At 59.4% G+C, this 21,764-nt stretch overlaps 1 protein-coding gene across 3 annotated transcripts in view; it reads right to left on the bottom strand.

The window, feature by feature from the left end:
- The window catches only part of LGR6 (leucine rich repeat containing G protein-coupled receptor 6), a 108,222-nt gene that overhangs the window by 73,855 nt on the left and 12,603 nt on the right, over positions 1 to 21,764 (bottom strand). For 2 of the 3 annotated variants that reach the window (XM_046679936.1, XM_046679937.1), the window contains exons 2-3: positions 8,711 to 8,782; positions 6,372 to 6,443 (exon numbers count right to left, since the gene is read on the bottom strand). In XM_046679936.1, the coding sequence (XP_046535892.1) occupies positions 6,372 to 6,443; positions 8,711 to 8,782 (144 nt within the window). Of the gene's footprint in view, positions 1 to 6,371; positions 6,444 to 8,710; positions 8,783 to 18,964; positions 19,063 to 21,764 lie in introns of those variants that run through there. The other variant, XM_046679938.1, reaches the window with a different exon arrangement.

Below are 21,764 nucleotides of genomic sequence, written 5' to 3'. Positions count from 1 at the left end.
GAGGGGCCACGCACAGCACAGAGAGGGGCCATGCACAGCACAGAGAGAGGGGCCACGGTTACAGGCCTGGGAGGGGTGAATGTGCGCTGAGTCCCACCACGCGCCAGGCTTGCCGTTCATCCCCCTTTAAGGTGTGTTGTCCATGGAGGCTCAGAGCAGACTCGCATCCTGCTCCCCACTCCTCAGGTAGCAGCACTATGCTGCAGGCGGAGTGGCTCTTTTCCCCATCTCTAGGTTTAATCACAGCAATGGCTAATGTGCCCTTAGAACGTCACACGTGTTAACTCAGACTCATGCCAGAGGCCCGAGGCCCAGAGGCCCGAGGCCCAGAGGCCGGACCCCGACCTCACACCACAGGGCCTCCATCATGACTCAGGACGCGCCGGGGGCCAGAGGGCGCTGGGGGCGTGTGACGCGCCTGGTTGGTTTCTGATCCTCCCAGTGACTGTCCGGGTTGGAGTCGCACCTGTCATGGCCTTTTATGGACACATGGGAGTTCCAAACGTGAAGCAAACCACAGCATCAGAAGACACAGGGCTCCCAGGGGGCTGGGAGGAGCCTCGTGGAGCCCAGCCGAGGAAGGGGTGGGAGACAGAGACTCCCGGGCTGTGGAGAACTGGGGCCTCGGGGTGGGTCCTGCCTGCCCCTGCCCTGGAGCCAGGCCAGGGCCGTCTGGAGAAGGGCCCCCGCCTGCACACGATGCGCTCCCAGAGGTCTTGGCCTCCACTGGCCCCTCACGCCAGGCTCCACACGACCCGGAGGGACCTTCTCGAGGACAGTCTTGCTTCGCAAGTGGAATTTAGACCTGCGTCTCTCGGGCCTCCTTAAAGTGCTGCAGGCTCTGAGGTCAGACGGCCCTGGGTCTGCGCCCTAAGACCAGCCTCTTTCCAGCTGTGTGACAGCGTGCCAGCTAGCGAGTCTCCATGGGTCTTGGTCTCCCCATCTGTAAACTGGGGGTAATGACAAGGTGATGACCGTCTATCTGGGTCAAACCAAACACCCCTGTGAAGCATTTACGCGGTGTCCCACACACAGGGAAGACCCAAGAATACATCAGCTGATAGTGTTAATCATCATTGTCAATATCCGGTCTCATTTCACAACTTCCTGGGTGACCTGAGTAAGCCCCCTCCGCCCACGGGGCCTCCACTCCCTCCCTGGTCCTTTCACGGGACCAGGTGCCAGGAGACACACCAGGGTCCCTCAGCGATCCAGGACCTCTCCTGCCCTCTGCCCAGGCAGTAAGTCTATCCTCGGCCATCCTGACCTCTCTCTCCTGAAGGGTGGGAACTTCCTTACTTGGGGGTCCTCAGGAGGCCGCCTGGATTCCCACCCAGACGCCTCAGGATGCTTGGAGCAAGGACGCAGAGAAACGATGGTCAGGCAAGAAGGGGGAACACAGGCTGCTCGTGCCTCGCGGGGCCCACCCTCCAGGGCCCCAAGGATGCATCCAGTCACTCCACAGGAAGAACTCTGCCTCCCGGAGCATCGCCACGGATCTGCACCCCGTGCCTTCCTCAGATCCCCCTACCCTTCCCTCTGTCCAATCCTAGACCCAGAAAGACCTTCAAGGTCTCCAAATTGCACAGCAAGGATGCTCCACGTCTCAGCATCTCCCACACAGAGGCTGCATCATCTTCACCGGGCTCTCATCTTCCTCCTAGTGTCAGGGAGCTCAGTGCCTCCCCAGACAGCTCATCCCACGCCAGACCGTCCGGTCAACAGAAAGCCCTTTCTTTCGTGAAATCGAAACCCACTAAGCTGCAGGTCAGTGTGGCAGCTGGCTTCAGACCTGGCCTGTTTCCCTCCCTGGCTGGGCCTGTTTCCCGGCCATCGCTCCCTCATTGAAGTACAACTGGGTCATAGGAGCTGGCAGCACCTTAGAGGGAGCAGCCCGTGGTTTCACAAATGAGGAGCTCGAGGCACAGAGAGGGGAGGTGACCCGCCCTGAGTTACAAAACAAATTAATGGTGAAATCAAGACTAGGACCTGAGTCCGGCCCCCGGCCCGGGGCTGCTGTGAGCACGTTTTCCTGGTTCCGCCCAGTGAGGCAGAGGCTGCTGACTCGGTGGTCCGCAAGCCTGGCTGCACGTTAGAGTCACCTGGGATGATTTTCACGCTGCAGCCCAATTAAATCCTGGGCAGAATCTCTGGGTGGGGAATACTCGTTTCTCAAGCTCCACGATGACCCCACTGTGAGCCGTCAGTCTTGTGCAAGTCTGTCCTCGGCACCGGCCCCTCTTTGCCCCGGAAGCGTGCGCTGGGGAACAGCTCTCGGGCCCGAGAGGCGGTTAGAGGCAGGAACCACGAGCGTTACAGTCAGAAGGTTCTGGAGAGTGACCCACCAGTGGTTTCCAGGGGCCCTTCCCTTGGTGCTGTGGCGGTGCCCCGGATCATCGGGGTGGGGGGTGAGCAGAGCCTGGGGTCCTCCTATCCTCTTGTCACTGTAGCAGAGACGGCCCCCCCCCCCATCTGTTTTGTGTCACACCTTCTCCACAAGGTGTTTTTCTTTTAGGTTTCTGCCGCTAACAATGTTGGGAAATTTATTCCAACATCCCCATTTTAAAAGTGAGAAAACCTGAGGCCCAGCGAGACGGAGTCTCAGTGTCCTCCTTGACATCTGCTCTGAGGTCTGCTGAGGTCCCGAGTGTGGCCCCAGGTCTTTCTGCTGCCACGAGACCCACTCCCGGCCTCCTGTCCCTGGATGGGATGGGGGCGGCAGGCCCTGCCCCCTGGAGACTAACGGCTCAAAGCCTTATCCAGGCAGGGAGGCACAGGGAGAGTCAAGCACCCCAAACGACTCATGGTCTCTCCTCCTCAGGTCAGTTCACTCCATCAATGCCGTGAGAGCCCTGACCCCGGGCCAGGCATGGCCACTGTCCAGCCAGGCGGAGAATGGAGACAGTCAGTGTCTACCTAAGACCCCTCAATCCAATGTGAAGAGGGCCCTGCCGGTGGCCAGCACCGGGGGACGTCCCCAGGGATGGGGCCCCGAGACACTCCCTCCCTCCCCCAGCCAGAGCTTCAGCAGGGAGCGGCCCAGCCCGGGAAGCAGCCAGCGTGCCCCAGAGCACGTCTTCACCAAGAGGGCCCGGGCTGGGAGCCCCAAACCACAGACTCCCAGGGGCTCTGGGCTCAGGCCAGGAGCGGTGCCTTGGGAAATCTCCCTCCAGCCTCTTGGGGACACGGGGGGAGGCACGTCCTGGAACCGTCAGCCCCTGCTTCCCAGATCCGGGTCTGGAGAGGGGCGACTGAGGCCCAACGGCAGTTTTTCTAGATGGGACGAGGCCAAGAGGACAGGTGCAGGGGTGGGGGCAGGGGCCATGCCTGGCAAAGCTCCCTGGGAGGACAGCTGTGGGAAGGAAGCCTGTGAGGAAGAGGGGCTGCGGACACTCACACAGACACACTCACTCACACGGGCACAGATTCACACAGACGCTCACTTGCACATGCACTCCAAGACACACTCACTTGGACACACTCACTCACACTTTCACACTCAGACACACACTTTCGCACACTCACTTTCACACTCATACATACACACGTGTGTAAGTCAGACACAGACTTTCACACACACAGACACTTGCTCACACACAGAGACACACACACCTTCACACTCATACAGACAACACACTCACATAGACACTCTCTCACACTTTCACTCTCACACATGCACTCACACACACACACAAACTCAGACACAGACTTTCACACTTACTTGCACACTCACACAGACACTCGCTCAGACACAGATGCACTCACACACTTTCACGCTCACACATGCACAATCACATACTCATGCTCTCACGCACACACTCCTGGCCACGGACGCCTGCTTCTTCTCCCTCCAGCATGAGGCAGGAGCCATTTAGGGCTTCCCGCCTCCCCACGGGCCAGCTCCACCTCCAGGCTGTGGGTCAGGATGCAGGACCTCTGGCCACAGCTGCCCCCCCAGAAAGGACACACGAAGCAGGTGCCCTCAGAGGCCCAGGCATTTTCCCACACACCCAGGAAGCAGACACGGTGGCGGCTCCGATGGTGGAGCCAGGCAGGGGCCTTCACGACCCTGCACAACACACATTCCCACCGACAGGCTCCAGGAAAGGCGTGACGCTGACACTCCCTGCGGGGCCAACTGCCCTAGCCCCAGACTTCGGGGCTGACTCCCCTGGTGACTCTCCCTGTTCCAGCCTGCGGGGCTGAAGACTTGGGGACCAGCAGAGGAAGGAGAGGACCCCAAGAGTCACAATGCCCCCCGGTGAGATGGGGGGCTGGAGTGGGAAGGACAGAGGGAGGGGCTCTGCATGGTCACTAGGAGAGGACCAGAGCGGGAATCCCCTTCTTAGTCCTCTGCCTCTGGGAGGGAAGGAGGGAAGCAGAGAGTCCCGCAGGGGTGGCCAGGCCTCAGAGGACGGAAGATGTGGCTCAGATGAGAGTCCAGACCTGAGAAGACGGGAGCAGAGGACATTCTCCAGGCACAAAGGGATTGCAACACAACGGTGGGCTTCACCGCACCGTTTTTCTTGCAGGTCTGAAAACGAGCAAGGGAGGGACACACAGCAGGACAAACGGACCTCCGATGTCAGAAAGTACCTGCGGCCAGACCAGGCAGACCCCCTGCTTGAAGCGTTGAGGAGGAGGATCCGTTCCCCAAGACCACTCAACTCATCCTGAGCTCGAGGCTCCTCAGGCCAAGAACTGACACGAAGGCTCCGGAGGTCAGGGGTCTTCCAGGATGGGGCAAAGCGGGGTTCCATGCTAGAGCTGGAGAGGACAGTGCGGCTGCCCTTGGCCCTGGCGCACTGAGCCAAGGGTGCCGTTTGCAGAAGGGGGCGGGAGGGGGCGGTTTCTGCGAGGTTTTGATTCACCGCCCGATGCAGGCGGAGAAGAAGGAAGAGGCTCGTCTGGAAGCAGAGGTCGCAGGACGGGACGCGAGTCTCACGTCTTCTGAAGGCCCCGCAAACGGAGCGCGCTCTTTAATCCCACCGCAGGCCCGAGCCTGCCGCTGGGCACAGACACAGCACCAAGCAGGCCACCCGCCCCGCGCCCGCTTCAGATGCCTCCCCACCCCGGCCAGTGACGCGGACCAGGAGTGAGACAGACGCGAGAAGGGCAGGAAGAAGGAGACCCCAGGGGCCGGGACAGAGGGGCAGAGAGAGAGTGAGCAAAGGTCGGAGACGGAGAAGAGGAAGGCGGGAGGCACGAGGACACTGAGGCTGCAGACAGACAGGAGGACCCAAGGGCAGAGCAGAGAGTCAGGACGGAGGAGACACCAGAGAGCCCTGGACTCAGAGACTCAGAGGCAGATGGAGAGAGAGGCCGAGGGTGCCAGAGATGACAACGTGGAAAAAGGAGGAAGTGCTTCCATGTGGACCACGGGCTGTTGACCGAGGGGGCAGGGCCACCGCCAGCCCATACACAACTTTCAGGAAACCAGAAAAATATGCTCGCTTCTCGCTGGAGGCAGACCCAAGCCAGGCACAGGACTGGATTTCAGCCTCTCCTCACCACTCAACCAGAGGGTCTTGTGCAGTAAACAACCTGTTCAACCATACAAAGAAGACCTGCAGGTCCAGTCAGGGCTGAGGGGGCAGCAGAGCTGGGGAATGGCTCCCACTTTGGGGAAGTTCCAAATGCTCATTCTATCATTCCAGGGTCAGCCCCAAGATCCCCATTTTCCTACCCCCTCAGACCCTGTGCACCCACCTCCCCCAGCTCCTTCCACCCTCGCTCATCAGAGGAACACGTGGGGTCTTGTGTGGACGAGGTGGGCCGTGGATCAGGGTAGAAGGAGATGGCATCTCTGCTTTCCCTTCTCTATAACGGGCGAGGGGCCGCTGCGTGAAATAACACAGAGTTCTCTCTAATTCCCACTTCCCTATCCTTCAAAGGTCGAAGCTGGGACAAAGAAGCCGGAAAACTGAGGAGGAGGTATGTTGACAGCGAGAAGGGGGCCTCAGTGCCACAGACACCAAGGTTGGGTCGAGAGGAAGAATGGATTCCTCTGGGGTCAAGAATCTCCAGAAACGGTCTCGTCCCTCTCTGGCCTGAGAGGTCTGAGGCTCGCTGGGTCTGCCCCTGAACTCAGCCCACGAAGACCCACGCCGTGGTCCTCCCTCACATCACAAAACCCAGAGACGCTTCCCTCCCCTGGCCTGCAGGCTGTCACGCGGCTCGGGGCCGGTTAAACGCTGGCTCACAAATCAGAGCCTGGCACAGACAAGGTGAAAGCGAAGAAGCGGAAATGATCAAAATGAAAAGTGAAGAGAAGGAAACACTCAGCATCACGCTGAGACTCGGGCCACAGGCTTCGGGGTCCCCCCTCTCCCAAGGCCGCCTCTCTGTAAAATGGGGCGACTCACGCTTACAGGATTTTCAGGCTGTGGAGACCGGAGAAGGCTTGTCCCGGGATCTGTGAGAGGTGGTTCCCAGAGAGACGCCTGTGAATCGGAGAAGAGGGCAGGGATGAGGTCAGGGACCACAGGGGGCGGCCTCTCGTGGGCAGTGTCCTGGGACTCAGAGAGGAGGAGGATGAGGTGACCGGTACCATTTATCGAGATGTTTTCAGGACTTCACACCCATCATCTTGCAGTTCTAAGCACCTACTTTATCCCCAGATTCCCAATGAGGAAACTGAGGCTCGGAGAGGTCTCGACACTTCCCCTAAGGGTCACAGGGCCAGGCGCTGGCACAGTTTGGTGTCCTCACCAAATCTGACTAACGTGGGGCTCACGTGAGTTCCTCAGTGCCACGTCCCCTCTGCCCACCAGGGTTTCCTGCCCCAGCTCCCGGGCTGCGTCCTGCCCCGTCACCAGGGGAGGGTGGATACAGACAGGGTGTGTCTGCATCCCCCACGCCCGAACCACACCGCTGACCCTCACTCTCAGGGGGCTCAGAGAACGGAGAGTCAGGCTCCATCTAACACTCGGATGATAGAGCCTGTCCCCATCTGTCACGGGCGATCACCGATTCTAAACGGAGCAAATTCAACAAAATGCACTTCATGCAAACACCTGATGGAGCAGAGCTCCACTGGAGGCACTCTGGGGTCTGCAGCGTCCCCCACGACGCTGTGTCCGGGCTCGATTCTTACCGAGAGGGCCTCACAGGGAGGCTGTGCTGAAGTGCCTCAGAAGCTATTCTGTAAAGCGCTCTCTCTAGTAAGAGTGTCTTTACTGGAGTCTCATTTATTGTTTAAGAAAACAACCATGTGAAAAGACGTGTCGGCATCTGAGGCCTCCAAGCGTGGGTTTTGGATGCGGCATCTGCCACGGGGGTCCTTTAGATGGGGCCACCCCTCCCGTGGAAAGGGTGGATGAGCAGCCCTCCCTGCACCTGCCCCAGCTCCCGAGCCCACTCCCGCCCCAGCCGTGTCACCTCCATGCAAAAGCCCCTCCGCTGAATCTCTCTCTGTCACCGCCTGCAAGAACTCCCTCCCCCGGGAAAGCTCCTTGCCGCCCTGCCTGTGTCCGCCTGGCTGCCTCACGCCTCTACAGCCTCCCCTGCAGCTTGGAGGGAGCAGACAGCTCTGTTGTCTTGTTTGCCCCTGGAGCACCTCGTGGCCCTGTAAGTGCCAGGTCTGGAAAGCCCAGCCCTGGGGGCGGTAGAATGGTCACCACTGCGGAGGCAGGCTCACTGCTCCCTTGGGGAGCGCTGTCTAGGGTCCCAATGGGGAGATCTGTTGGGGAGTCGTGGGGCCCAGAAAACAGGTGGGACTGTGAGTGTTTCCAGGGAGCCCACAGCTGGCGCAGTGTAAGCAAAGCTTGATAGGGCCCCCAGGACGGGCGGTGGTGCTAGAGCAAGAATAACAGGGCTGGGATGGAAGTCAGGGCTGGGAGCAGAGTGACCGGCCCTCTGACCCAGGGGAGGACTGATCCAGGAGCACACGGGAGCATAAGGCCAGACTTGAGGATTCCAGGCTGAGAGCGGCTGCCCTGGGAAGGGATTAACCAGGGGCACTGAGAGGAGGAGGCGGGCCTTGTGCTTGGCGCTGATAGAGAAAGGATGTGTCTGAGTGGAGGGAAGGGGGTGGGCGTGCCAGGTTGAGGGACATCTGTTCACATGCAGGAGGGGAACCAGGGGTGGCCAACAGGACTGGCCTCGCTGGAGCAGAGGTGGCCAGCCAGGTCGGGGCCGGGTGAGGGAGGGTCTTAGGTGCAGATCCTTCAGGCTACGGGAGCCACGGAAGGCTCTTGAGCTGCTGAGATGCCCCCTGAAGATGTGCAGAGCACATTAGAGAGGAGGAGGGTGACCTGTCGGCTAGGAGGCTGGCGCAGCCCCTGGAGGTGGGGGGCGTCTAGGGCACAGTGGGAACAGAGAAGAAGGGATGGAGATGGGAGACATTTCAGAGAGAAAATCACCAGGACTTGGGAAGTGGCCGGTGACTGGAGACGGGGGATGAGACCAGGTCAAAGATGACCCCCAAAGAGAGGCGAGAGCCCTGACAGAAAGGGGGAGCTGCCAAGAGGAGCTGGTTTCAGGGAGGAAAGATGCTCGATCTTAGGGTTCCTGTGCGACGTGGCCCCACGCACCACCCCGAGTCCGCGCCTGGGCCAGGTCTCGGCTGACACCTGCTGTCCAGAGCCCCTTTCTTTTGAGCTCCACCCTCCTCCTGGGAGCCCGGGTTCTCCCTGCTATTAGAGGCCAGCTCCAGCCCAGCCCCCAGGATCCAGCCCCCGCCCCAGCTCCCCACCAAGCATCTACTCACAGCTCCTCCAGGAAGCGCAGGTGGCTGAAGAGGCCAGGCCGGAGCTCCGTGAGGTTGTTCATGCTCAGGTCTCTGCACGGAGAGAGGAGGGGAAGGAGCTGTGACTGCCCTCGCCCCATCCCGCACTGTCAGCTCCAAACCCCCGCAGAGAGCCCCAGGGTTCCCACGCACCCCATGCCACCCCGGCCTAACTCCAAGTCCAGCGGCTGCATTCTCTGTGAGAGGGAAACGGGCTGGGACGAGGCCCTCCAGGTCCACACGAGTGTTCTCTCTCCCCCAGCGCCAACTCGTCCGGCCCTTCCCTCCCTCCACCGGACACCCCTCCCCACTATGAAGGACGCTGACCTCCCCATTGGGGGAGGAGCCAGAGAGCAAGTCCCAGAACTTCAGAGCAGGAGGGGAGAGGTCACTCCACCCCAATAACACCGCATGCTCTCTTTTTGCCAGTGGGGAAACTGAGGCACAGGGACCACTGCCATGGTCTATGGAGCAGGCTCCCCCAAGATGCATGCCCTGGTGTGATCATCCGTGGAATGGCCACCGGGCTCAGCCTTTGATTCAACCCCAGAGCCAGTGGGGAGCCCCTGCCTCTGAGCTCGCCTGTCTCTGGTCTGCTGGCGTCCCTGCCTCAGTTTCCTCTGCCTCTCTCCAATGGCAGAACGGCAGGACGTGACCTCTGGGCACACCACAGCAGATGTCACCTCCCCTGGTGAAAGTACCCCCTCCCTGGATCCTTCCCCCCTTCCCACGTCATCTGAGAGCCCCCGTGGGTGGTTCTAGTCACTGTGCTCAGAGACGCCCCGCACACAGCATGGTCACAACAGTAACAGCTGACACTGGCAAGAGGCCTCCCCTGAGCCAGGAACCGACTGACCTTCTCCCAAACAACCCCACTGGACTCTCACAACAACCCCAAGGTAGGTTCCACTGTTATCTCCATTTTCATTCAAGAAAACAAAGAGGGAAGAACGCAGAGCTTTGGGGTCAAAAGGCCCTGAGGTCAACTCTCCCCACCTTGGGCTCTCCAAGAGAGCCCTTAAGACCTCAGGCTCTTAGCCACTAAGACCCTCGGTTTCCTCATCCATAAAAATGGGACGAATAACACTAAACTCCCAGGGTCCTTGTAAGGATTAAATGCTTACAGACTGACTAACAGATAGTACGTGCACGATAAATATTTGCTTTCTTCCTTCCACCTGTCCCTCAGTGACCTGTAGGCACGTGTCCCAGCCCCACAGGCCTGTGGGGAGGTGGGCAGGGGTTGGTGCCCTAGTCTGCTGGTCTGGCTCTGTGTTGGCGTCTTCTTCTGTTTGTGCCCTGGTGAGCAGCGGTGTCTGAGACTATATGAGCGCCTGACACATTTGGGTTGCACCCTATTTCAAACTCCAACAGCTGCTTCTCGCCTCTGCCAGCTGCTCCCCGGGGAGCACCAAGGTGGCCCAGACCAGAACGCCACCCTGCTGGCAGCCCCAGGCCTTCCCACGGCTTTCTTCCGCCCTAGGAATGCACGCTCGCCTCTCAACCTCAGTGTTTCCCTTGCCCTGAGAAAGAGATGAGCGTGCTGCCGTGTGTGCTCAGACAGGCAGCCTGGCCACAGTGGGGGGGGCGGGGGGGGGGGGGCTGGGTGGGCACTGGGAGCCCAGTCCTGTCTATAAAAAGACTGTTTAGTCTCAAACGTTCCATCCGTGATAAAGGTTGGACTCCAGACGCCATGTGCTCTGAGGAAGGAAGACCTTCCACGAGGGCTGAGCCGAGGACGTGGCACATGGGACTCGTGGCTGGTTCTTGTCCACAGCCCCCTCCCTGCTCCACGTGGAGATGGACGGGCCATCCCGGCTGCCCCATCGAGGAGGGCAGAGCTGGTGTGCCGACAGCCACCGTTTAGGGAGCAGAACCAAGAGAGCTCGCTGACAGACTTCAAGTCCAAGTTTGGTTCTGGGAATGCTTTCGGGCTCCACTAGCCTAGGGTTCCGGGGGAAATGTAGAGATACTGGGGACGCTGGACAGTGGCGGGAGAAAGTACAGTGAGGCGCACAGAAGCCCAGGCCATGGGACCTGGGTGTGATGGGACGCCTCCCCTGGGGGGCCTACCCACCCTCAGCCAGGCAGGGAGGCAGGCGCGAGGTGCCACAGAAACCATTACCTCTAAATGTTTACCCCGTGCATTTCTGGACGTGTCTCCACAGGCGCGCAGCGGGAGTTCAAGGAGCACGCGGGTCTGTGACTCAGGCCTCATCACTCAGCCATGCCTCCGGGGGCCGCACCTCAGCGCTCTGATGTGGCTCCAGGCCCCCCTCCGCCCCGCCACCCGGACTCGCGGCCTCATTGTTCTCCCCTGGGGAGGAGGGGGCCAGCACCTCCAGCCTGCGCCCACATCCTGCCCAAGACAACACACAGCCCAGCTGCAGTGCCCCGTCAGGGGGGTTGAGCAGGGTGGATTTCAAATGGTGGGGGGTGGGGAGCCGGCTCGGGCCTGGCCCTCTCACAAAAGGAGAGCGCTGAGGCTGGTCCACGGAAACTGGAAGGAGGAGGAGTGCACGGAGCTGGAAAGGGAGGCGCGGCGGTGATTTCAAAGCTGAGACCCTCTGACTGATGCCATAGACCCCGGAGGGCCAAGGGCCCTGCGCGGGGGAGGCCGTGCTGGAGTCTTGGGGAGCGCGTCTGAACACGGGGCTTGTCCTGGGTAGTCGGTGGTGCTGAGCCATGACACTCCTGGAAGGGCAGCTGTCCTCATCAACCAGAGAGCACAGCTCAGACACTGGGGCTGTGCTGGACCCAGGGACACTGGGGGCCGATGGTGCTCGGGGAGCCCGGGGTTGGTGGACGCTGCACGAGCTCACGTGCATTCACGAGGGCCATGCGCTGGGAAACACGAGCTCCGGGGTGTGCATGTCTCGTGGGGTGCTGGGCATGCCTGAGGGCACGTGTGTATCTGACGCGTGCACATCAGAGTGTTGGAGAGTTAAAAGTCAGAAACTTTCTCGAAGCATCCACTGATTAGAAAGACAGAAACCCTTCGGGGGAAATGAATGACCTCACCCAATTCTCGTCCTGTTGATTGGAAAACGCTCTTTGGCTGTGTGACCTGGGGTGAGCCTGGTTCCCTCTTTTGACCTCCGGCCTCCTGTCTGTCTGTCTCTCGGCCCCAGACAAGAGCAGAAGGAGCTCAGCGACGCTGCCTGGGGTCAGCCTTGTGGCTGAGTTGGATGCCTGATGCCTGAACTTGAACCCTGCTCCAACACCATCACCCACGACCACCACACACAGCCACTTCCGCTCTCCCGACGGGCTCTGGGGGCACGAGACCGTGCAGCTGCACAGACCCTCATCTGGAGGGCCTGGCACTGTTTACCTCTCTGCTCTTGCCGTTCGGAAATTCTGAATTCTTTGTGGAGGAGACACAGCACATTTTCCTTTTGCCCTGGACCCTGCAAACTGCTGCTCTCATCGAACAGCAAGGGGATTGAGAGGATGGGTTGCAAACCCGTTCTGAAGCTTCTTCCCAGCAGCCCTTGGGGTTCCAGGGGGGCTGTGTGTCCTCTCAGTGGACACAGTCACAGGGGGCAGGAGAGGACCAGTGGGGCGAAGCTAACGGGAGGAAAGGGAGGGGAGAGGGGCAGCCCTGGGCATGGGAAGGAGAAGTTTCTGGCTGTGTATTAGGAAAATGTTCTCAAAGCTTTACCCTGTGAGGTGACCGGACCACCCAAGGGAGCTGGTGAGGTGGTGTTGCCATGGAGACCAGGAACAGGCTGGATAAGGGGGGGATGCTGGGGAGCTGAGGGTGGTGAAGCCCAAGCTGGAGGGGGAGGGTACGAGGAGACCCCACCCTGCGCAATCTGGCTGATACCCAAGGGCGCAGGGGATTTGTTCTGCTTGCGTTTTCCTGTGGGAAGAAGAAACAGCAAAAGGCAAAGCCGCTGGGTTCCTCTAGGTCGGACCCGGGAGGACTGTCCCCACCCGGCCAGAGAAGAGGCCAAAGGAGTGACGTCCCTTCTGCACGGTCTGCGGTGTGGGCTCGGGTTACCCATCTCTGCAGCCAGGTAAGGGCAGTTAGAGCAACCGGGAGACGAGCCCCTGGGAGACGAGCCCCTGGGTCACCTCCTCCGTGATGCCTGCCCCATGCAGAGCGGACGTGGTGGCCCCTGTGCCCACAGCATTTGGCACACACTGAGCTCTGCGTGCACCCAGCACCATGCTCACCTTTATTACCAACCCAGCTGGGCGCTAATTAGCTGTGCGTGGCTGCTCGCCACTTGACATCTCCCAGCCTCCTTCAATCTGTGACATAGCGATAATAGTGGCGCTTGCCTCACGAGAGCTGTGAGAATTACCTGAGTTAATAAACGTACAACACACCTTATTATTTGCTTACGCCTGTCTAAGTGAACTATCCTGATTAGTGTCTAACGACCCGCATGACAATGAGCTTCCTCAAGGCACAGATTTACTCTCAGTCCTCTCTGTCTGTATCCCACATCCTAGCGGGGTCCCCAGACAACAGGGGTGCGCCATAAATGTTCAGACGAATGTGTCACAGACACAGGGGAGGTGGCCTCTGGGCTTCGACTCCTGGGCTGAGAGCCGGCGCTCCAGGGATGTTTGTCCCTATGTCTCGTCTGAGCGTCTCCCACTCTGCTTTAAGGGCATAATCTCTATGAAGAACCTACTGGGTGCTGAGTTCCGCAGCCACTGGGGCTGTTGCTAACAATGCTCACTGTTCTCCCACTGGGGCATCCTCTCTCCCTGAGCTCTGGCTCTGAAGGCTCATCCACATGCCCTTGCAACATCAGCCTGCTCCTTGCCCTCCTCCTCTCAGGCAGCAGCCTCTGGTTAGGGCCCAACGGGCTGTCACAACAGCTGCACTGACAGCCCTTCCCCACATTGACTGCACGTTGGGAGACAGCCTGGGGTCAGCAGGGAGCAGGACAGGCCGGTGTAGAAAGAGCCCAACGGGGTGGTCCCGCCTGTCGAAAAGGGCAGTCGTCAGGCTAGCTGCCCCAGGGACCGTCTGGTGCTCAGAGAACATGTGCTGAGTTCTTCTGACCGCAAGAGAGCAGGCGACCGGGCAGAGAGGAAAGAGCACGGCATCGGGGGGGACCTGGGTCAACTGGACTGAGGCCAAGGTCCCCGCAGCCCCACAGCTCAGTAAGCTATGTTCTACTGGCTGCTGGGTGCCCGGCTCGGCTCGCCGCATGGCGGGGCCAGGGGTCTGGGCCCTGGAGGAGTTTACAGTGTTGCGGGGGAAGGATTGTTTGCTCACAAAGTAACAACAGAAAGCCACAAGCCCACTCTGTTTTGTGGTTTACAAACTGCTCCTGCAGCCTCTCTCCTAGCTAAGTTCTCAACCACGTGTCCCGACTCTACAGCACCAGCTCAGGGCTGGCTCCCCGGGGCAGAAATGAGGGAGGCGTGTGTAGAGACACAAGGAGCTCCCAGAACAGAGCCCACCGTGGCGGCACCCGGACAGCACCCCCTGCACTCGGGGAGGGGAGTTCTGGCCGTGGGAGAGCCCTTCCTTGCACCGGGCCGGCCCGTTCACCGAACGGCTGTTGGCCCCGCTGGCTTTGCTTTCTGTGCCAGTAGCATCTCCAGTTACGGGACCATCCAGACCCCCCACTGCATTTTCAAACAGCCCTGAATGGAAGGTACCTTCCTCTGCCTGCACTCCTTCAATTCAAAAGGGAGGAAGCAGACCCAGAGAGGCACAAAGCTACCTAAGGCCACACAGCAAGTGAACAACAGTGTCGCTGCTCGAATTGGGTCTCCTAAACTGGGGGCGACGCTCTCTGCACCCACCACGATGGTCTTGAGTCCCTCACGAGCCTCCTCCGTCCATTTGACTCCCGGATGACACTTTTTTTAGCAGAGATGACTCGGTACAAATTGTCTCCTCTGAGAATCCAAACACACTCGCTGACACACAGGTCTCGGATTTTTGCAATTTTCACCAATTTCCAAACAAAGGGAGTGTACTCCAATCCGGAAAAGTGTATCTATGTTCATACACATGACAGCACAATGCGTTCCCTTAGCTTTGCACGAAATCTTGCATGAGGACAATGCTCTGTTCTAAATAAAAGGACTTTTGCTTTATTTTGTCATTTCTTGGCTACCTTGTTTGCAATGAGAACATCTCCCAGCCTGCCGGGAGTGGCAGGAGCGCTCCTGAAGGAGGGTACAGGGGACAGTAAGAGATAGGCTGGAGGGGTGCCGGGGGCCTGGCACCTGGACTTGGGGTCATTTGCAAGGGGGCAGAAAGTCCCGGGGTTGCTAAGCAGTCTGAGGGGCTCATGCAGATGAGCTGTGTCGGCCTGTGCATGGATCGGAAACCCAGAGTCAACTGGTGACCCTCCATTCAGGTGGGACAGGGAGGGATAAAGGCAGAGCAAGGAGACGTTCCTAAAAGCCAGGGGAGAGAAAAGAAGAGATGTTTTCAGCCCTGGGTTAAAGGACCACAGACGTCAGGGAATGTCGCTCATGGGTATCCTATTTCATCTACGTGACGTGGGCCCCTCACGCTCTGATGCAGAGAGAGGAGGGAAAGGAGGGAAGAGACCCAGGGTGGTCCTTCCTACTCAAAGATGCTCAATTTGGGAAATCTTGGTTTGACGCCTTTGGAACCAACGTCAGGCCAAACCTGATGGCTCCAGCTTCTTCTTGAAAGGGGGCACTCTGAGGGCAACAGTACGCCAAGGGAGCGGGTGCCGGGCAGAGCGAGGGAGGGGACAGCGTCACAGATGGAGACTGAGTTCTGGGGCTGGCCCTGACCCTCAGCACCGCAGGGGAATCCCCTTGTGAGGGAGTCGGGCCCGTTCCAGCTAAGGGGATATCTCTGGCTCTGCCGGGCGATGTGGCTAAGCTGGGGTGGTCCACAGATACCCTGAGTCTCAGTCAGAAGTGCTACGACAGGTCCGGTGCAAAGGCTGCTCCCGCCCCAGGCGACTGGTCAGGATGCTCGGAGCGCTCGTCCTGGGCGATGGAGAGCTGTGCCCGTGGAGCTGTCCCTCAGCCGTGCCCAGAGCCAGGCGAAGGCTCTCAAAAGCAAAGCGGGGCACCGGCATTGCAGAACCGTGTGTGCTTCTCCCCCACAGTTCCTGCCTCTTGTCAGCCGTGCCACCCACAGGCGGGGAAGCTGATGGGGCCCAGGCCTCCTGGGCCCGGCTGGCGCTGCAGTGTGGCCAGAGAGCAGCCCACAACATGAAGGGCAGAGCATCCGGGAGCCGTGGAGGGCCGGCCCCAGTCTCCGTCTCTCCTCTGCCCTCTCCCTGAGAGACACTATAGATTCACGCTGTCCAACAAGGCAGCCGCTACTCCCGTGTAAGTACTCACATCTAAAACTTACACCAAAATTAAATCAAATTTAAAATTCACTTCCTCGGCGACACTAGCCACATTTCAAGCCTCAATAGCCACTCGTGGGTAGCGGCCACAACATCGGACAGCGCAGATCTAAACCACGCCCGTCATCACAGGCTGCTCTATCAGACGGCACCCGTGTGGCCTCTGTGGTCACACTGACCTGCGTTTGGTTCCCACCTCTGCCACTTACTTGCTGTGTGCCTTTGGGCAAATTAGTTCACCTCTCTCTGCCTGCGTTTTCTCACTGCTAAAGTGCTCAGCCAGTGTCGGGCATGTGGTGAATACCAACCAACAGTCATGAGCACCACGACCCAACTCTGCCACCCACCGAGGGCTCAGGTGCCTCCAGCCTCAAGCCACCCATTTAGTCATCCAGCCACACCTCATTCCACCAACGTGCATGGAGTCCCCACCATACAGCAGGCCCTGTGCCAGGTGACGGGGCTGCAAACCCCAGCCAAGTAGGACCCCTGCCCTCCAAGAGCTCTGTCAGATGGGGACAATGACAAGAGAGTGGACAATTACAAGCCTGAGGGACAAGTGCTAGGCGGGGCTGGGCCTTGAGTGTCACAGGCCCTCCTCAGACTAACCCACTTGGGCTTTTGACTCTGATCTCGTCAGATTCAGTCCCAACATCAGGCCATGCGATCCTGCCCTCGATTACGGACCATCACCTCCTCGTCTCAGCCTGCTCATTCATGTGGCTGGTCTCCTCACGGGGCTGGGGTTCCCTCATGGCTCCCAATTACCCGTCCTTGTCACATGCACACAACACAAGCTTAGGTCCATTTTCTATGCAGCAATGGCACCCCAGTGGCCCCCCCAGGAGGACTGACAAGGAGCGTGAGACAGCCCTAATGCAGGAGGGAAAGAGGACGGGCCCAGAAGACAGAGTGGCTGTGCATTTCAGGACCTGCTCTGCCCATGTGTTCCACTAGCCCGGGTCTCCTCCGGCTCCCCGCGTCGTCTCCAGCCCTCACTCGGGTCGCTGGCTCGTCTAGAAGGCTCTATGTCTGCGTGCAGGTGTGTGGTGTGAATTCCGCCTCCCTATCAGACTTGAAGCTCCTTCAGGAGAAGCAGGGGGACATCCTATGGGAAGCAACCTCCTCACAGGGAAGAATTAGGCCCCTTCCCCAGACCCGGCAACCCCGGGCTCCTCCAGGGCCCAGGAGAGGGGCCGGGTGGTGTGGGGAGCAGGGGTCCAGGTGGGAAGGCCCGGGACAGCCCCGGGGCGGGAGGTGGGCTCTGATCTGTGTGCTGACCGCAGACCTGAGCCCTGTTTATCCAGCTGAAGCTCCTGATCCTGCTGCCTTTATGTCACTGGATAAAGAGGCAGGCAGGGTGTGTCTGGGGCGGAAACCCGAGAAAGGGCCCTCTATTCGGTCACCCCCACACCCACGTCCAGATGTAAGCTCTCCTCCTGCTTCAGGCTGCCCTCCGCCCTGTGCCATCCCAGCAACTCCTCTCACCACCACTGACACACACGGAGGGACCCCCACTCACCACCCACGCCCACCCTGGCTAGGGCAGCACCAGGACCCCCAGACACATGGCTTTCTAAATTGCACCGGGTCCCAGTCTCAACTGGAGTCTAGTGGGAAAGAGCAGAGTCTGGGAGTTCAGAGCACGTAATAAGAGCCACCTTTGCCAGGGCAGACACTGCTGAAGGCTTTGCAGACCCAGCTTACAGGTGAGGCTCAGCAAAACTAAGGTCCCTCTGAAGCCAACGTCCCAGGGGGTGTCCAACCCATCTCTCTGCCCCCTGTTCGCCTCCTTTGTAGTGTCTTCTACCGTTATCGAGATCTGGGGCATCCTGGTCTCTTTTAATCTTTTTATCAGGTCGGGGAATGAAGGGTTATTTATTTCCATTTTAAGTAAAGAAACTGGGACTCGCAAACATGCTACCTCACATCCCAACCTTCCCCGGGCGGGTTCTGTTGAAACAGCCGCACAACAAACGAAACAGTAGCTCCAACCCCGGACCCCGCAGGTACCAGCCTCGCCCCTGTCCGTGCCTCCTGCGGCTCTCTCGCCCCTTGCCCACTCACCCTGCCCACACCCCGCCCGCTGCCTCCCCGCGCCCCTGACCCTGTGCCCTGCCCGCCCCCTGCTCGCTGCCTCCCCGCACCCTCTGCCACCCGCGGCTGAAACGGCCCGGAAGTGGAGAGCTGACCGCAGCTTCAGGAACAATAGATGGGGATTAGGGCCGCCTGGGAGGCCCAATGGCCTCTGGGTCCTGTTCCCAGGGGCTGACCAGTACCAGTGGAACTTTCCGGAGCTCACTTTCCCTCCTCCAAGCCCACCTGCTCACGTGCCCTGCGTGCTCAGCCGCCCGGGGGGCAGGTCCCCAGACACCCACCCGTGCTGAGTGGCTCCCTTCCTCCCTGCACCGTGGGCCCCTGAGGCCCCGCATGCCTGGTCCCCCGGGGCGATTCCTGCCGGGTTCAGCGTGATCCTCTCCTACCACCTCCGTCCTTGTCTCTGGCTGGCGCCCCAACAGCCACCCCCTTCCCCAGCCCCTGGTTCATGGGACTTGTAGAAAGGCTAGATCTGAGATCTGGATCTAACACCATGGCCCAGCCCTTCCTGACGTCTAGCCTTGCTCCCTAACGCTGCAGTCGGACTGAGCAGATCTCTGCCCATTCCGTCAGGGTGTGGTGGATGTGGGCTCTGGGGTCAGACTGCCAGGGTTTGTATCTTGGCCCTGCCGCCTCCCCGTTGTCCGATATTGGGCTAGTCCCTTCTCTCTGTGCCTTAGTTTCTGCATCTATAAAATGGTACCTAGTACTTCCTCTTACGGGAACTGCTGTGAGGGTTAACAGGAGGATCCTGTGTGCCAGGGTGTTAGCTGTGCCCCTGGGGGGCGTGAGTGCAGCTCAGCATCCCTCCCCTCACCTGCATTCTCCCCCAGAGCCCCCGTCAGGGAGAACACTGTGGCAGCGTTACTGCAGAGCTGGCTGGGGAGCCGCGGGAGGGGAGGGCGTTCCAGGTCGGGCCTGCCCTTAGGAGGCACCAGCAGCTGCTTCTCTCTGAGGAGTCCAAGTGGTGCCACCTGCCTCAGCCCTGATTGCGCATCCTTTGATCTTCTGATCTCTGGCCAGGGTCCCCCAGCCGAAGGCATTCCTGCCTCCCTGGCCTCCTCCGAGGAAAAGAAAAGGGCTGGGCTCCCTCCCTTCCCCAGATGCTCCCTCCCTCCCTGTGTTGTGTGTGTAACCAGGACTACACAGAGGACAGTGTAACAGCCAGGTTCCCTCTGAGGTGGGGCTGTCTGGGGCGAGGGGGCATGGGGAAGGGCTGGCCACTGGGCATAGTGCCCTGGGCTGGACCGGACACTGTTGGAAAGGTGCCTTCAGCCCAAGTTCCTTGTTCCTAGTACCCTTGTGTGCAGAGCCGCTCTGAACCCTGGAGGAGGTGTGTGTGCCTCGTACAGGAGGAAGGCAGGAGGAGCCATGCCCTGCCCTGAGGAAGCCGCCATCCAGGATCCAGCAGAACCACAGACATGGTTGGACAGAGCCTTGAGCCTTTGTGCTGGAGGACTTTCAAGTGCCTCAGGGCCAGGATACAGTCCGGAGGGCTTCCTGGAGGAAGCCTGGCCTGCAGTGCCAAGAGGGACAGGTTTAGCCATCTGGAAGCGGCCTTTGCAAAGAGGAATGGAGCTGGGGTGCTTAGGATGGCAGTGAGGAATGGCATAATAGGCCAAATGGTGGCCCCCAAAAGCCATGTCTTCGTCCCAGTCCCTGGAACCTGGTAATACGAGCTTACTTGGGAAAAGGGTCTCAGCTGTGATTAAGTGAAAGATCTTGAAATGAGGAGAGCATCTTGGATTATTCAGGCAGGCCCTAAATCCCATGACAGGTGTCCTTATGAGAGAGCCACCCGGAGAAGATGGTGACATGGAGACGAAGGCAGAGATTGGAGTGACGCGGCCACAGCCCAGGAAGACGGCAACCCCAGGAGTTAGGAGAGGCGGGCAGGGGGGGCTCCCCTCGAGCCTCATGGTGATGCGGCCCTGCCGACGCCTGGATCCGGGCTCCTGGCCTCCAGAACCAGGAGAGAATCAGCCTCTGTCGTAAGCCTCCCGGTTCGTGGTACTTTGTTACAGGAGCCGCTGGAAACTATACGGTAAGCAGTCAGAGGGTCTCAGTAGACTGCCGGTCCTCGCGGCCACGCTGTGGGACCCCCTGCCCTCTCCCGCTCCTCCCCCTCCACCATTGGCCTCCCTCCTGAGGCCTCAGACCTAGCCAACGACCCTTTCACACCTCACCTAGGAAGGTCATTCCCACCCTCCAGAATCCTCCTGGACCCACTACGACCCAGCAATTCACTCCTGGGTATGAAACCGACAGAAACGCATCCACGCACTTGCCAACGGCTGTACAAACCGCCCCCCGCAGCGCCACCGGACCACCACAAACCAGAGGGTGTCCGGCGCCCATCAACAGCAGGGTGGATGAGCTGCGCTGTGTTCTCCCACAGTGAACACCTCGCAGCAGTGGGACCGAATGAGCCGCGCCTGTGGCCACCATGTGGACGGATCTTCAAACACAGCCAGACACAAAATAGGGCTCCGTTTATATGAAATTCGAAACACAGGGCACAATGCACCTGCGCCGTCGGAAATCACGGGGCTGGTTGCCCTGGTGGGGGTGGGTGGTGACGGGAAGGAGGGGCGGCTGGTGGAGAACTCTAGAAAGCTGCTGACATTCTGTTTCTTGGTCTGGGGCTGGTCGTGCCAGTGTGGTCAGCTTGTGGAAATTTGTCAGGCTATACCCTTTTGATAGGTACCCTTTCCTGTGACGTAGATCATACTTAAATAAAAGTTAGTTTAAAAAAAAAAAGGACTCATTTTGATAGTCTCCCATGAGCCTCGAGCTGGCTAAGGGTCCCCTCTAGATTCCCACGGCATCTCGTGAATCCTTCTCAGCCTCCACCTTCTTGAATTGAAGCTGGATGTTTGTTTCTGTGGTTTGTTTTCTCGTCTCCCTCCTCTGTGCATCCCTCGCACCTTGCACGGGCTCTTGCACACAGCAGGTGCTCCATAAATGCTTGCTGAGACTTGCTGGCATGGCCAAGGGCTTTGGTGTCCTCAGGCTTCCCTCCCAGACTTCCCTGGCCATCTATCCGTGTGCCCTACATGGTCACAGGACTCCACAGTGGGACACACTCCCCCACCTCCTGCTCCCCACTCCTCTGGGTGCATACCTCCACCCCAGATTCATGGGGTGGTAGCTCTCCCACCCACCGCCCCGAGACCTCTCTTTGCACAGACCGCAGGTCTTATTCATCTTGAACCTTCAGAGCCCAGGCAAGTGCCAGACAGCGTGGAGGTTCCAGAACCAGCAGCCTCGAGTGGCCAGAGCCCTGATGCATCCGCGCCCAGGGGCAGGCACATACCTCTGTTCGTCTTAGCTTGTTTCAGACTGGATGGAAATTTTCAAAAGAGGTTTTCTTTAAAAAAAAAAAAAAAAAGCTAAGAGAATGAATAGGAAAGGCAAAAGCTTCTAAGTGGAAGGGTTTATAGAACAGATGTCTCATTCTAATGAAACCCAAGCCTGGCTGCGAGCTGGCTGACGGGCAGCTTAAGAGACTCGGCGGCACGGCTCCGGCTTCACCGCAGCCGTCTGGGTTGCCTGCCACACCTCGGGCCTGCGGGGGAGCCAGGTCAGTGCCACCGCCAGGCCCAAAGAGCGCTGCC

This window comes from Equus quagga, chromosome 12 (assembly GCF_021613505.1).
Source record: "Equus quagga isolate Etosha38 chromosome 12, UCLA_HA_Equagga_1.0, whole genome shotgun sequence".
NCBI classification, from domain to species: Eukaryota; Metazoa; Chordata; class Mammalia; order Perissodactyla; family Equidae; genus Equus; species Equus quagga.
This window is presented reverse-complemented; position numbering and strand designations above follow the sequence as displayed.